Source organism: Gallus gallus, chromosome 1, assembly GCF_016699485.2.
Source record: "Gallus gallus isolate bGalGal1 chromosome 1, bGalGal1.mat.broiler.GRCg7b, whole genome shotgun sequence".
NCBI classification, from domain to species: Eukaryota; Metazoa; Chordata; class Aves; order Galliformes; family Phasianidae; genus Gallus; species Gallus gallus.
In genome coordinates this window covers 30,663,666-30,680,461 of record NC_052532.1, presented here as the reverse complement: position 1 = coordinate 30,680,461, position 16,796 = coordinate 30,663,666, and the positions used below count along the sequence as shown (strand labels likewise).

The following is a 16,796-nucleotide window of genomic DNA, read 5'->3' as shown; positions in this document are numbered from 1 at the left end:
AACATGTGTAATTATTCCTGCCTTTGAGCCCCAAAGGTTTGTGAGCTGTGTTGTGTATCTTCCAGAAAAACACCCAGTTGTTACTTAATATTTAACCTCTGGAGGATCACCTACTACTCCCTTTGTTACAGAGTATTATTTGGGAGGTAAAGTTTAGATACAGGTGCAGCTAAGGAACTTGAGGTTGCAATGACAAAGCTTGTATCATAAACTGCGTGCATAATTAGGTGAGTTTTGTAGCCCCCTGTGTGCATGCCATGTCTTCAGAGTGCTCAGCTCTGCTGTCCCAGTCTCACACGATATGTCCTTCTTTGCCTGTGCTTTTCTGGGCTGTCTTTAAAGGAAAAAAAGGCATTACAGAAAAATTCAGAAGTTATCTCATCCTCTGGTTGCAAACCCTTGTTACTGTAAGCAGTCTACATCCCTACCCTAACAGAACTCTTGAAGGCGTGTAGTATGCCCTGTGTTATATGCTCTTCAATACTGTGAAGAATTTATTCCCATCCTGCAACAGAAATCCTAGAACTCACTCATACTCTGCCTGAAGTCTTTAGGGATGGATGGACAAATCTACATCCACACATGAAGATGAATTTACTTTCTAATTTTTCTGTGGAAATCATAGTCCTGCCCTGCTTGACTGGCTCCTGCCTGAAAGACTGCTAAGTGTTAGTGGGCCAGAGTCTTAGGAAATGCTATTTGCTGGTGCCTGCCTACAGTGAAAGGCATACAAATATTTCCAAAATGTCATCAAAGAACCAAGTGGAGGTACACGTGCTTCCCATTGCAGAGGAAATTGGTGTGTGGCGTGGGAAATTTTCAGGGTTTTTTTTTCCATCTCCCTTGTCATGGAAGGCAGTCTTCACAGCTGCTCATATTTTTTTCCCATGAGTCAATCAAGAGTCAGTGCTAAAAGCAGCATAGATTTATGGACAGAGTAGATGGGATTCAGAGTCCTCCTAGTGAAATTCATTCAGCTGCTGATGTTATAAACATTGAATGGGAACTGCTGTCAAACCTTCCAGCTGATGTGCTGGGCAGGTTGTGACCTCACTGAGGCAGGGATCAAGCAAGGCTCATGCTGAATTGGCTTCGTAGTTGCAATGGGCTAAGTCTTTTAAATACAGCAAGTTCTGGTTTCACCATAGCCTGCTAAAACACCACTTCCAGGCTCTCCATTATCTCTAACACCTCTTACTGGTATACCTATTCCAAAGCTAGAAGAAAGTTTCAACGCACAAGATAGAGTATTCTTTACTTGAAAATGCTTACCAAGCTTTCTTCAAAACCCTAGAAATACACCTGTGAATTTTGAATTATGTATAAAACAGCCTGATGCAATTAGTTGAAGTAGACTTAGCCCATAACATATACAACCTTGAGTCCTCTCGTTTTAAGCTACTTAAAGAAGTTTCCCTTTGGTCCATCCTATGGAATGTCAGTAAAGGAGAACATGAACACAGAAAATAAGAGAGATTTACAGTGGCATTCTTTTCATATGAAAGATCAAGTTGTATGTATTTGTTTTCTTCAGTGCGTGAACACAAGTTGTGAAAGAACAAAGCAAACACCAATTCTATGCAGAATCCCCTGCAGGTGTTTTAAGTACATCATGACAGGCACGCTGTGGAGGTGTAGGGCACAGAATGCATCTGGCATGGTATTTTGGAGAGAGATGGCATCTTACAATTAAAACCAGGAACGTACTACTCTGACTTCAAAGGTATGGCCCAGCGGGTGACCTTGCACCATACTTGTAGGATATCTGAGGTGCTTCCTATGCATGGTATTGGAGAGTATATGTGGTTCACACCTGTGAAATATTGCGAAGGACGTTTGTTGGGTTCCCAGGGCTTGGCAGGGTTTAGGTACCTCAAATTCTGAACTTCAATAGAAACCAAACTCTGCAGAGGCTCTAAATAACACAGATACTTGTGCTTGCTGGGCACCTCTCTGCCTTAGCAACCTCTCAAAGCTAATGTAATGTAGAACACAAGAGGGAAAGGGAGGAAAGGCTGAGCCCGAGCACTGCCTTTGCTAACACAGCTCAGACTGTGGTGCTGGAGCAGGGACCTTGCTGCACACTGGAGCAACCTCAGGTCCAGGAGAAGCATTTCTCTCATCACCTATTGGAGACTGTCTGGATGGAGATCCCGAATAGAGATCCTGAAAAGGTGTTCTTGGGAACTCAATTGCTCCATTACCTAACCAAGAGGTGCTGATTTCCACTGCTGGCTCTTGGGCTTGTTTTATAAAGGAAATCACAAAAGAGTGGCAGACTGCAATTTGCTGACTACAGCCATGCCAGCACTCACACTTTGGCTGTACACTTCTATAGAATTAAATAATTTTCAAAGATTTGTCTTGGTTTTACTAATTCTCTGCCAAGAGAAATTGTGATGATCTGCTTAAGGGAGCAGGCTGCTTTAAGGCACAAAACTGCATTACTAACTTCAGTGTCAGAGCAACAATACAGTGGTCAAATGTCACTCCTTAGCTGCACTAATACATCACATTTGTTTTATCCACCGTGATTTACTAGTACTGGGTTTTAAATGCCAGTTGCCATTGCTGTAGCTGCACAGCTCCTCTGATGAATATACGTTCCACAGTCAAAAGCCTGACATAAATTAAGTCCATTCACTTGCTTCAGCACCCTCTACCAACAATACCATTACTGATCTTCACAGAAAAGAAAGGAAGACAAACCAATTTTAAGCAAGTTAGCTGTAAATTCAGCGCCCAAAGAAGGGCACGGAGAGAAATTAGGGCCCAATTAACTTTAGACTTCATTTTGAACTATGAGGTGACCAAAAGGCCCCTGCAGAGAGGGTCGCAGTCTTAAGTGGACTAAGTTGCCATTGACTACAGAATTCTTCAACAGCTATGCTTCTAAGTGCATGGTGACTGTTGCTGTGTAAAACACGCCAAGGTATGTCAGCTTGGACCTGAGATGCTCCCAGTGCAGGCTTATACTTCAATCATTTGCTGGCCAGAAGACAGCAGTCCTTGGTTTCCCATAGATACTGATTGCAATTGTAAGCAATAAAACTGGTTATGGTGGATGGGAACATCACACAGCAACAGCTTGATAGTGAGCCTCAGCAGTCACCCAAACATACAAATATGAAGTGTTTTATAAACACGCCATTCTTGAGGAATTCTTGAGATATTCCAGGTCATTTTGTCTTCGTATGTCAACATTTGAGTGTGACGTGAAGTAGCTGAAAGTTAATGGAGATCCTTCAAAGAAGTCTTTCCATTTTTTTTTCTGCTTTGCTATCATATGGTTTTAGATAAAAATTAAACTATAACAAAAGTCTCTTAATGCTTCCTCTTAATCTGTCATGCCAAACATCAGCACGTTATCAGATTCAACCTAAATTTAAGATATATTATGAAAGCTCTTTAGCACATTATGAAAAAAAAAAAAAAAAAACAACCAGTCACTGAAAGTCTCTATCAAATACTTCATCATCCTGCAAAAATGGAAAAATTACCACTAGGAAATCTCCTAATGCACAAAAGCAACTTCTAATAATTGAAAAAATTAAATGCTCTATGCAATAAATAAAGAAATGCTGGGGCTGTGCTGCAATATTTCATTTAATAAAGTCTGAAGAAGAATGGAAATTTCTATAATTCTTAAATTCATTTAGCTGGTGAGGAAAGTTAATCAAAACATACTGTTCCACTAGCAGAAATGACACTGCAACTCATCTGTAACACACCTCGTTACATACAGAACCCCGTAGGGTAGTTTGGTTAGGTTGTGGTTGGAGCTGATGAACTTTAAGGTCTTTTCCAACCTGAGCAATTCTATGATTCTATTCTATGATTTAATGATTCGATTTTACGATCTGAGCGCTTAACTGGAAACAAATTCTTATTTTCTGATTTTCTATTTGCAAAGCTGTGTCTCCTAAATTAGTATTTTCAGCTGTGATGATGCATTCTTCAATGTGAAAGTGTTCAATTTTAGTGCACATTTTTACATTTTCACATATTTCTAACTAATTTCATTGCTGTCTTGAAGAAAAATCGTGCAGAAGATGAAGTATTCCCCAGTGTAAAAAGCAAAAGCAGCTATCACTGATATTTCTACTTGAGGCATCTGTGGCCAGAGGGCAAAGCATGCCCCTTTCAGCCAGCTGGTCAATTGTTTTCTTGGTGAAAAGAGGAAGCAATGTGTTGTTGGTGATACAGGAGGACATTTGTCTTACCAGCATGCCTCGCTTCAGCCAAAGGCAAATCTTGAAATACAACACCACTTTGTGGCAGCAAGTTAGCATGAATGACTATAGGCAATACTTGGGTGCACTGCTGTTTCCTCTGTGGGACTTCCTTTATCATTTTCTGTTTCTGTATTTCTCTATAGCAACAATTTCTAGAGCTTTGCTCTCTGCAATATATAGGAACTATTTTTAGGATCTGCTCTACTTGCAAAATGTTTTCCATGTGGCATCAAATGCAACCAATAGCATATCTTCCTATCTGTGGAGGGACCTGGCAGCAATTGGAGTTCATTTTCCAAGTCCTTGCCAAGTCATCTTGCACACTGGAAACCAAGAAGCCTCCTCTTTGTAGAGGCTGCGGTATACACGGCCCTGGGGCTCAGGCATGACATCGCTGCACCATCTCTCCAAGAGATACAAAACCATGCAAAATCCACAGGTAATACTCCATCTATACTCCAGGGCATGGCCATTCTTTCCTGGGGAAAGAGGGACAAGTGCTGGGCACCACAGTGCCTGCCAGGCCTCACCCTGCCCTTCCCATGTCCCTGCCCTCACCCAGGCTGCCCAGGGCCTGGGTCCAGTGCCCTGCCAGGCCCTCAGGGATGCAGCAGCAGGGTGAGTGGTGCTAGGGGCAGCCTGGGGGCAGGACAAGTTGTGGGGTACTGGGCCTTCAGCCTTGGCAGAGCTTAGAGTGCTGGGAAGGGAGGCCTTGGCATGCAGCGGCTGGAGGGATGGTGCCATCACCTCTCTGGCCCATCCCTTCTGCTCTTGGTAGCGTTGCTTCCTTACACAGGCGTAGTGACAGAAAAGATAGTGTGCAAGCTCATATCACAGTAACAGGAACTGTCATGCTCGTGCCAAGCCCTTCATCTGCAAGACCTGCTCCCCACGTGTCTCTTCCATCAGCTTTGCTTTCACTCAGTAAGCCCTCCTGTGTCTGCCACCATTTGCGGGACAGCTGTTGCTAATCTCTTGTGGGCAATGTCCTCCTTATTGGGAAGGAGTGAGGCTGCATCCCAACACTGCTTTTCCCTTTTATTTATGCACACTTTCACAGTTTTGGCATCTATGCTCACCCATGGTTACAATGTTTTTCATGGATGCTTCTCAAACTGATGCCTTAAGAGGGTTTGAGAGTGAAATCACTCAAAGCAAGACACAGAACTTAGGAACTTTGTTCAAGAGCAGGCAATGCAGTTGACAGAAATGAATGACAAAATTACTAATTGCTCCACTGCTTTCTGAGACTGTGGATGGACAGAGGCACAGTTGAGGTACCTCTCTGGTTCTGTCTGCTTGTCCAGAGGAGCCCTTCCTTTATTCTACTTGGAGATATGTTTTGTTTCCAGAGTTTGGCAAAACACTGCTCTTTAGCTGTATGCATTAGTGACACCCTCCTGCCTAAGGAATTGCAGGTAGTAACTTCTTTGGGGCAGGAACTGTGTAGCCATTGCACTTCTAGCATACCTGGCACAAGAGGGACCAGATACAAATTGTGAACGTTCACAGCTTCGAGCTGAGGAAATACATCAGTGTCTGGGTATCAGCAGGTTACTGAGACGTGACTGAAAATGTTGTTCCTTTGCTTTGCATATATGTTCCTTTGAAGCATTTTCCCATTTTCTGAGTTTCCCAAGACCAAATCCAGCATCAGTATGAAACAGTCGTCAGCATTTTACTCTACATTCTTGGCAGCCTCAGCTTCAGCAACTGTCAACAACCATCAAGATCAGAGGAGGCCAGAAAAGAGCATTCAGGGATGAAATAGTCAAGAAGGCTAAAGATAAACCCATGTTGATTATAAATTTCTATTTAAAGGGCTCATTTAGGATGTGAATGCAGAGAGGTTTTGTTCTATAAACAGCAGTTAGCACTACTCCACTGGTAGGGAAATGTGATTACTATAAAATCTCTGACAGCTTTCAGATTTTTATTCGCTGTGAAGTTTGCCATCATTACTGTAAAATCCAAGCTCTGGGTCAGGAAACACTATGGGATGGACTCACTGCTGCATCAGCCATACCCAACTCCCACACTGAAATGGTGCTCAGACCAGAATTGAGCACTGTTTTTCCATACGGAAACTTATAGTATTTAGATATATTTGTACCAAGGTTTACCAAACTAACTTTCATTTTCAACTGCCTGTATGTCTAAATTGTACCAAAGACATCGCTTCATCTACTGCCAGAGTACTCCTTTTTGTCTTTATGTGCTTACCCACGTACACACATGATGCTTTATTTAATATTCTATCGGCATAGGATAACAGTCTCAAGTAACTGCCAGAGTTTCCAAACCTTTTTCCTAATAAACTTATTGTAAATAAATTATATTTTTCTATCTAAATAAACAGCATGCTGAAAACTGCCTGCTAAGAGATTACTACTCAACAACTGTTTTCTGGCATAATCCTACATTTCAGAATCTTTAAGTAGCTTTGTACTTTATTGGAGTCTCTCCTGAAACAGTGAATGAAGTCAGAGTCACTCATCACATTTGCTTCATTACTAATTGATAAGCCAGCAGCTTCAGATGATGCCATTCCATGTAATGAATTGCTGATGATGCCCATTGACTGCATCTGTATTGGAAACAGGAAACAAAGTACAAGAAGCAGTTAGGTATAAACAAATCTTTAAAATACTAGGGCAGAAGTCAAGCAAAGTATGACTGTGTCAGCTGTTCTACCCCAGCCCTTTCATGTGCACATAGAAAGCTCCTTACAGAGAAACAACATTGGCTTTTCACTTTAATAGTGCCCATACCTAAGACTAGCCTGAAATGATGTGACTGACCAGTAATGCAGGAATTACAAGGATTACAGAATCTAAATTTAAGCAGAAACCACTGTTTGCTGATGGCTATTTCCTCAAAGTAATACAGTAAAGCAGTCTCTAGACTTGCAGTCATTTACTTTAGTGAGTTTTGTCCACTGAATTTTGTGATGTGAAGATTCGCCAGGTGCTGTTTAAACTGGTGAAATCTGGAGATTGTGACTGCCTCAGAGGCAGCAGCTTCACAGTATGGACCAAGGTTAGAATTGGTGTCTTACCACAAAGTAAAACAATCCACAAAGAATCCTTCTCCTCCCAAAACCAACCAACCAACCAAAAACAACACAAAAAACCTGCAATACTGGGCTATGTTTGTATTATTCACTTCATTTTTTTTAGTTATATGTCCACTGCGTAATATGTCCATGGTGCATAAGAGGTCAGACTGGACATAAACCACAAAACTTCGGAGTGTTCATTTTTAGTAATTCCTCCAAAAGGAAAGGAAAAGGTGTGAGAAGTGTGTAATTGGTTCAGAACTTGGTGGCTTGCTTCAGTTAGAAGCAAACTGGGGTCAAGCTGTGGAATACCTCTGAACTTTAAGGCAGCTCAAATCCTGACCTGGGGCTGCACTTGGATGATGAATTTTGCCATTTGTAACTCTCAGAACCATCCTAATGAAGGCTGCATTTATACAGTGATGAGTTGTTTATCATATTAAAACTTGTGTGTGCTCCCCACCTGTGCTCATGAAGATGAAAGATGATCCACTCATGCCAGACAGTAATCCATCATTCACTTTTTAGTTAAAATGGGCACCTTGCCAGTGTAGCCATTTCAGAGAATGGACCCATAGCCCTTATTTGTCTACCCCATATTCCAAATGAGTTTGGATACGAATGCACAAGTAACACTAAGATCACAACTTCCAGATAGTCATGAGAAGATGCAAATAAAAAATTATATGCAGAAATTTATAACCAGAGTTTGGAAAGCACTTTTGAAATGGCTTTGTTGCATCCTTTGGCTGAGAAAATGCTGAATCTATATAGCAAAGACCATTATGTTTTGTTAGTATGACATTTTGCAACCACTCAAGGACACAAGGCAATGAAGAGGGCTCGTACTGCACTAAAGAACTTCTCAAACAGTTTGGAAGCATTAAGGAATTTGAACATGAGCTGTCAGGCTTTAGGCTGTTGCTGAATCAGTGCCTCTGCACATAGTAAGGCTACAGCTCAACTGAGAGTATGCATCAGCCCCAGAAGTCACCTGCCTCACACGTGTGGTGCAAATAAGTTACACGAAAACCTTACCTTTTCTGTCACTTTCTCAACCCCAGTCTCCAGCTCATGCACCATGTTGCTGATTTGCTTCGCTTTGCTGAGGCTCTCACCAGGTAGCTCCTGAAGGTTTTCAATGTGCTGATTAAAGCGGGAAAGTGGCTCTTTCCAGGCTTGCAGAAGCTTCAGAATCAAGTAGGTTAGTTCTTCTCTCTTATAGATTAAAACAAAGAATTGCTGTCTTAGTTTGCAGCAGCTCATGTGAGCTCAGTCTCACAATGAAATCTCAGCAGGGTTAAGGGTTATGTGTGCAGTTCAGTAGTTTGCAAATATACAGCTACCACTCTGTCTCCATTTGTCTGTGGAGATATAAGAAACAAAAACCTGTATTTGTCTTCTTTTCAGCTTTCTTACACTTCTGCATTCTGCAGTGCAGCATGAGCAAAGTGGTGGCACTCCTGTCCAAGTTAACAGGGACCAAAAAGTTTCAGAACTGCCTCCTGGGTGTCTCACTAGCCCAAGAGGCTCCATCCAGACACCCAATCTGCAATAGCTGCACTTCAGCATGGAGGTGCATCGCTTTGCACCTCCCACAGCCTATAGCTACGTCATCAAAGGTGCGCTGCAGACATACTTCCAAGGAAAGCACCTGGTGCTCAGGGTGGCTGCTTCTCTAACAGAAACCAAGTGGCCTTATGAGCTCTTGGGTGACCACAGCTCAGAAGCAATGCTGCAGGCTCCCAGCATGGGGCAGGGCCGCGTTTCCAGTTCCCTTTCCATGTGAGCTGAACTCTGGGGGAGAACTTCCATGTTTCAAGCTGCTGACATACACCTCCCTCCATCTCCTCCTGCAGGAAGAAAGCCTCTCCTGCTGCCAAACCCTCATCTTCCTCAACTTCTGTCTTAAGAAACTCCTCCTGACTTACTCCAAAGAATGATTTTTTTCTCTTTGCCACGATGTGCCTAAAACAATTGGCTACTTTTCCCCTCACCTTTCGATTCAGAGATAACAACCGTTACACCTCTCTCCCCCTTGCTTTTTCCACTTCACAGTGGCACTGACCAATCTAACACACATCGCAGTCACAGCTAAGTTGCTCTTTCGCACACAGCCACAGACAGCAAGCAAAGGGACGCCTGTCACTTGGATGAAGTACCACCACAAAGCCTCCGTTGCAATTAGTAAATGCGAAATAACGCACGTCACCATAGACATACATGTCAACACATGCATCTTTTATGATAGGACAGAATAACGACGGGCGTGCCCACCCTGCATCCCGGCATGCCTTACCGTGATTTTCTGGGCGTACTCTTTGCCGTTGGGGGTCAGCATGGTGGCCGTGTGGCACTTCCTCGCGGGCCTGCCCAGCTCGTTGTCACGGGGCGTTAAGTACTTCTCCTGCGGGGGAAGAAAACCTCAACAAGCCCACGGGCCCACCCCGGCCCTCCTCCCGGCGCGGGGTCGGCCCGGCACTCACCAGCTCGGTGGACAGGCTGTGGATCCTGCCCGAGTGCCGGATCACGCGGTCGAAGAGGTCGGCCACGCTGAGGAGGCGGCAGCCCGCGTCGCCCGGAGGGCACACGGCCGGGGGGGCGGCCGCCCGCACCAGCAGCCACAGCAGCGCCAGCGCCGCGCCGGGACCTGCGGAGAACGGGGCGTCGGGGGGCACAGACCCTCAGTTCCGTCCGCTCCATCCCGGCCCGTCCCGTCCCGTCCCGTCCTCTCGGTCCCATCCCGTCCCGTCCCCACCTGCCCGCTCCGCCGGCCGGCCCAGGGCCATGGTACCACGGAACCCTCTGCCCAGCGCGGAGCGGAGCGGCCCCGCCGCCCCTATATACGCGGTGGGGTGTGCGCGGCGGGGGGGCCGCTCCTGGCGGGGCCCTCCCTGACGTGCGCAGCCCGCGGCCGTCGTGCGGCATTATTGCCCGAACGGACTGAGCTGGAGAGCTATAATTGGAAGAACTGCCACTTCAGCCTCCCGCAGAGAAGCACATGGTGCAGTTGTCTTTTTCCGGGACTTATTCCTCTTTAAACCGGTGCCAGTAAGTGCACATCAGCATACATCTGTATCAAAGGCAGGACATCATTCCGCGTGAGGCAAGGAGCCTGAAATAGGATTGTTCAGATTGCTCAACTTGAAATGATTTGCCTGCTTCACCCACTTTAAAGAAATGACTCTGAGAATATAAGGATCAATTTTTGTTCATTTGAAAGGCTTTGGAAGTCAAAATGACAGCAGTAAGGTCTTTCCTTCCTTTCTTTCTTTTCCCTCTTTTCTTCCTTTCATTTTTTCCCTTCCTTTCCTTCTTTCCTTTACTTATAATGCATTTAAGGATGTATATGAAAACAGAAGATAACTTATCCTACAGACAAAACCTTTTGGAGAACAGCAGCAAGAAGGCAGTCATTCACCACGTCCGTTATGCCTACGGGATATCACAGGATTAAACTGCAATGAGGAAAATTTAAATTGGACATTGGAAAGAACGGTTAGGAAAGTTAAGGAGTGGAACAGATTGCTCGGGGACACTGTGGAATCTCCAACATTACCTAACCTTCCTTATAAACCTTCCAACGGCTTTCAGAAAGCCTGCAGTGGGGTCTGTGCTTCTGTGAGTAGGGGAGGAATGGGCAACACTGGACCTCTGCCCTTTCCAGACTGCTGCGGCTTTATAGGGCAAGGCCAACTGGAACTTTCGTATTCACTCCCAAATGCAAATCATGGAGAGTAAAACATGAAATGATTTGTTTTAACCAAATACTGCTTTTTCCCATAAAATAGTCATGAAGGCTCGTGAAGGGGCAAGTCACACGCTGCTCTAGAAGTTAATAATGTGAGTTCTTGAACGAAACAATCTGGAAATGATGCAACTTGTACCTCTGAAGTGAAATACAAAAAGATTTCACTACCCACTAGAAACAATAATCACTTTTCCAAAAGCTGGATCACAAATCTCTGGTTTTCCTGGTTTTGTACACAAAAAGGCACAGTTCTGGAAGTAGAGCTAGAGGTGTGGGAATCATTTTAAACATGCCTTCTGCTTTGGGTTTCCAGAACCCCAACATTTCCAGAAGATCTTGAGTAAGTTATAAAACCATGCCATAGACTTGTCTCAGGACTACAAGGGAATCCTGTCTTCTTAAGGTGCTGCAGCTCCGTTTCCCTGCTGTCCCTCATACAGGCTCCTGCTGATTACCCTGTTCTTTGCTGTTGGACTGGGTGCTCTGCTGAAGCCTTGTCTGGGAGCCATGCTCAAATGATTGAGCATACATACGTATGTACATCTGCATACTGTTTGCAAGTTGAGTGAGACCAGTTGATCTCCTTCAAGACCCTAGAGAACATCCGCAGATATTTCCATATATTCTGCCACAGCTCTCTGAAATGGGAAAAAAAAGAGTCCTGGAATCAATGTTAGTCCTGGAATCATTTTTGTCATTAGTGTCCCAAAACCAAATGGTGCCACCACAAAGGTGAGTGAGTACTGCAGTATTGGAGTTTGCTTTTTGGAGCGCCGAGTCCATTTGTTGTTCAGTTTTCCCCAGTATCTGCTTTTACCCCTTCATGTAGTAGTGTTTGGCTTTTTTCTCTTCTAACATCTCTTTCAGTAACACTTCACTCACTGTGAAATTGTTTACTTTCATCAGCTAGATTTCTTTCTCTTTTATGCTCTTTTAAGTCTCGTTTTTCTGTTTTGATAGTCTCTGGATCTGCTTTGGCTTATATCTATAACGAATTTTTGAAGTCAAAACTCAGTATCGGCTCTCCTTTGGAATCTTCTTCAAGCTGTCACCCTCCTGCCTCCTCATCCTCTCTTGACTTTTCCAACTATATCCTTTGCTGGTTCTCCTGCTGCTTCTCTTACTTCTTATGCAGAGAATCCTCATCACTTCACCAGTTTTATGTGAAAGCTCTACATGATTCTGTCTCACAGTTTACAATCTCATCTTGCAAAAGCAAGAATTCAACTACTGCTGCTCACTGCCACCTGAAGGCCTGTCTTCCTGCTCTGTATTGGTCTCCTTATGTCCAAGCACTTATCTCAAGAGACAGGCATGCATCTTCCACGTGTCCTTTTTGGTGCTCAGCTCAAATGGATAAGAACTTAAATAAAACCCAGTTTATCTTGTTAACATTTGCAAGCTGAAGAGAAAGGCGTGTTCAGAGCATGCAGCAAGATTCTCTCCCATACATTCAGGACAGGATTTCTCTCATCTGATTTCAGGTGTCGTGAATTTAGAAATGGGCCCTTTTGATGCTCATTCGGAGGTAGGTATCTAAATGTCTAAATAGCACAAACTGTCTGTATATATAGTCTGTCCATGTAGTACTTCTGATGTGCTCTAAGAGTAACAAATACTTCCAGCTTGGCTGTGTTTCTCCTGATATTGGAAGTGTCAGTGATGCGTGACACTGAGAGCAGCAGGATTGGTAGTAACATGTAAAAGAGATTCGTTCCATTTTCAGGGAGATTTGGAGCAAACTTCTTTGGAATATAAAGATAAAATTATACAGTGTTGGTACGTGCCTCAAGAAAAATGCATTCCAGAAAAAAACCTGGAGGAAAACTTCAGGCAAGACATTAAGACAGGGCCAAGAACTTTAAGGAAATAAAGATACCTGCATTATACATTGGAGACAATCTCACAGAGGTGTCCTAGTGCCCTGTGAAAATGGTAGTTGTGTTCGGCTGAATTCTGCAAGCACTGGGCTAGACCATCATGCTGCTATAGCTCCATTAACTTTGATGTCTTTACTCTTTGTTCATATTGGTGTCACAGAGATTGGGTTCAGGTCCTGAGTCCGTGTTATTAATAAGCATGCACTGTTCAAAATGAACCTTAACCCCAGAGTTTGTTCTGTAATACTCGTCTGGAAAAAATTTATGCTATGATGTCCTCTGTTTATGAAATCAGATTATTTAGAGAGTTACTTAAGTAGGAAAGAAGGCATCATCCTGGTATCATCCTGTGTACTTCTTATATTTTTACAGGACTACCCACTGATTTGAAGTGATTCTTTGTTTAAATTATGACTTCCCATCTGCCACCATGTTGAAATTATCACTGTGGAAGAGGATCATGTCAGATGTACCAAAGCTCCAAGATTTTTATGACTGCAGTATGAACATAAGTTAACTGTAGTTCATTTAACATCTGGCTAGTGCCAGATGTTGCCAGACTGTGTCTTCCCCACTGGCATAGTAATATCTTACAGCATAAAGTATTCAGCAAGTTCTAAATCTTCATTTTCTTATAGCAGTATTTATGAGTCCATTTTGTCAATACTTAGGAATTTCTGCTATTTTCTTTTCATGGTCTCAAATATTATAAAGAAATTTGTAATTATAAAATGCTCCTCACTGCATTTGATAATACTAAGTGTGCTATGGAATCTTTGTTCATATTCCTAATGCATACAAGCATAACAGCCTTTAGTATTACAATTGAATTATTGTTATTTCTTTTTTTCCACAGGATTTCTGCTTGATTCACTATACCATATTCAGCTGAATAAGCAGCTATTCAGTTTTGTTTTTCTTTTATTGTTCACTGTGTGCTCCCATGCCTAATTTACTACACAATTTTCAAACCTATTCTGAATATATAATCATTTTCCTCTTGAATACTCTATTTTTCATTGAATACCTGCTCACAAGCATTCACTAATTTATTATCACAGCATATTCCTGAAGTGAGGGCATGCTCTCATACCCATTTTACAGATAAGTGAAGAGGCAAAGGGCAGTCATTTACTCATTTGAATAGTCGCTTTGAGACGGAAGGGACATTAGTTCTTGAGGATTAACCTGACATTGGATTATCAAAAAGTTCTTGTATAAGTACTACCTTTACTGAATACAGGTATAAAAATCTTTTATTTGGGTCCCGTCTCTCCTAAACTCAGTGTAATTTTTACTACTGTATGACAGAAAAAACCTACCTGAAATAATCCAACTCTACTTGGAACCCTGCAAAGAGTTTTTAGGCTTTTTCCTTTTAAGCTACAAATTTGTTAGCTGTGCTATGCTGTCACCTCTTTGCGGGGAAAGGTCTTTGCTTACTATGGGGGCTTAGTGAGACCTGGGAGCATTCTATTCCATTTGTAGTTGTAAGGGGGGCTGTGCTGTAGTCAGATACAACTGATCTCCATTTCAATCTCGTCTCTTTGGTACTGAGACATAAACACACCAGAAATACTCTCTTCATCTGATATCCCTAGTATCTGGGTATTATCCTCAGCTCTTCTCAGCCTCCTTGTTTTGGGATGCCTTGTTTGACCTGTTGGGTCCTTTTTTACTCTTCTATCAGTCTTTCATGTCAAACATAGCTTTAAGTTATCCTGTCTTCATTAACACTTAATTTTCATTGCCATCCTTGCACCAGAATTTTGCCCCATTTGCTGTGTCTTCTAGTCAGATTTCCCCAGATTAACTGGTTTATAACTCCAAAACAGCTCTAGTTCTTCTCAGTCCTAGACTTCACCCCTAGCTAGTTCCAGTCAACGAGTAGTGACAAGCCCTCTCCACCTGCTCAGATTTAAGCCATTTCTCCATTGCTTGTGTTGTGGTTTAACCCAACAGCAGCTCAGCTCCACACAACCGTTAGTTCATCACACTCCCTATCCCAAGTGCGATTAAGGAGCGAAATGGAAACAAAATAGAACTTGTGGGCTGAGATAAATACCACTTACTAAGACAGAAAAGGAAAACAGGAAAAAAAAAAAAAAAGAGATGATATACACATATATGCCCACAATGCAATTACTCACAACTTGATGCCCAGCTAACAGAACAACTGCCTGCTGACCGATGCCCCACCAGCAACACAATGTCTCACCATGCAATGACTGACACCTGCAAGCAGAGCCTGCCCTAGCCAACTCCTGACAGCTTTATGGCCTTTCACATGACTCCACGTGGCATGCAATTCACTTCCAGTGGCTCTTCTCTGCCTAATGGCTCAGACTGGTTGTGCACCCATCACTCAACAACAACCGAAACATTGGTGTGCTATTAAAGTTGTCCTGGCTGAACCCAGGACCACCTGCTACATAAGAACATCTGCGTTGTTATCTGAGGTAACTGAAGCCCTGTAGGACATACCTGAAGCTTAGTAGGACAAATTCAAGCCTCCTGTCTGAACAAAGCCCTCCATCTCACAGACTATTTCCTGAACTGCTCTACACAGAACCAGTCCATATGATATCTGTATCTGAATCAGTCAAATTCCTCTTCCAGGTATACCCGAGTACAGCATGAAAGCAGAGGAGAGATTGCAATTGAGATGTTGCATACTCCGAATTCAGGTGCCACAGCCAAGCTCTTTAATCTCATACTAGCTTGGAGTTGTACCATCTTTGTGATTGAAGGTGCTGAGTACACAGTGGGATCTGTTGGAAAGTTTGCTGCTATCACCAATAAGATACATGGCATGAAAAGCCATGGAAAAACCCTTTTGAAAGGGTCACAATTTGGACATCTGAGAAGGGATAAAAAATGTCTGTTGTAGGTATGAAGACAACTTCTGATATTGTCTCTCAAATCTCTACTTTAAAAGAGTAAGACAAAAGGAGAATACTGGCATTCTGTAAAGCAAATGTCAGATTTTTTTTCTGGAACATAAACAAAATGACTTTTTCTCCCCTTTATTTGGAAACGACCACAATGATTCAGACTTAAATATTTCAGAACATCAATAAAGCTTCAATGGCTCCTTCCACTATATCCTTTGGATATAGAAAACAAACAAGGATTTGTAAATTATAAGAAACCGAGGATCAGGAATGCGTGTAGCCTCCTTATGATAAGCACTGCCTAGATTACAATAAAAATGAACAGAAAAAAGAAGAAAAGTCACTTTGAATATGCAATTTGTCTTTGAAAGTTGTGTATCCAAGAAGTTCTTCAGGCATGACAACATTGGTGCTTTTCCTTTGTTTAAAGGAACGTGGCTGAGGATTTTCTGAGGTCTTTCTTTGAGAGATATTTTCTTATTTAGCCCCACCATGATGCTAGCATGTGGGGCAGTGAGTGTGGGCAGAGTAGGAACATGGTGTGATAAGAATTTATTTTCCAGCTTTTGAATTCATTCACACCAAAGAGGAATACAGTTGAGCTAACAGGATGCTAGCCCCATTATATCTACAGAACTATAACTAAATAGAAGATGTATTGCCCAGAGAAGCTGTGGATGCCCTATCCCTTGAAGAGTTCAAGGCGAGGTTGAATGGGGCCCTGGGCAGCCTGATCTAGTGAGTGGCAACCATGCTCATGGAAGAGGGATTGGAAGTAAGGGATCATTAATATCCCTTCCAAACCTCCTGCGACCCTATGAAAATTGAGTTTTTTTTTTTTTTTTAATTTGTTTTTATTTTTAACCTTTCCTAAGCATGGGTAGACAAGCCAGGAGTTTATACCTGCATGAATGAGAGGGACAGGTTTTCTTTCATTTTCCCCAGTATGTGTCTCCTGCATTGACAACACTCCTAGTA

At 42.8% G+C, this 16,796-nt stretch overlaps 1 protein-coding gene across 1 annotated transcript; it reads right to left on the bottom strand.

Moving 5' to 3' along the window:
- Positions 1-6,234: 6,234 nt before the first annotated feature.
- On the bottom strand, positions 6,235-10,105 carry PRLL (prolactin like). Its single transcript, NM_001165912.1, has 5 exons — positions 10,052-10,105; positions 9,780-9,943; positions 9,593-9,700; positions 8,332-8,511; positions 6,235-6,822 (listed from the first exon to the last, which is right to left on the bottom strand). The coding sequence occupies exons 1-5, from the start codon at positions 10,080-10,082 to the stop codon at positions 6,628-6,630; spliced, it is 678 nt and encodes a 225-aa protein (NP_001159384.1). The 5' UTR covers positions 10,083-10,105; the 3' UTR covers positions 6,235-6,627.
- Between the last annotated feature and the right edge of the window lie 6,691 nt (positions 10,106-16,796).

Coding starts and splice junctions, on each gene's coding strand:
- PRLL (NM_001165912.1), bottom strand. CDS start 10,082: ATGGCCCTGGGCCGGCCGGCGGAGCGGGCAG. Junction 8,512..9,592: donor AGTACGCCCAGAAAATCACG/GTAAGGCATGCC, acceptor TTAATCTATAAG/AGAGAAGAACTAACCTACTT. Junction 6,823..8,331: donor TTGAGAAAGTGACAGAAAAG/GTAAGGTTTTCG, acceptor TTTCCAATACAG/ATGCAGTCAATGGGCATCAT.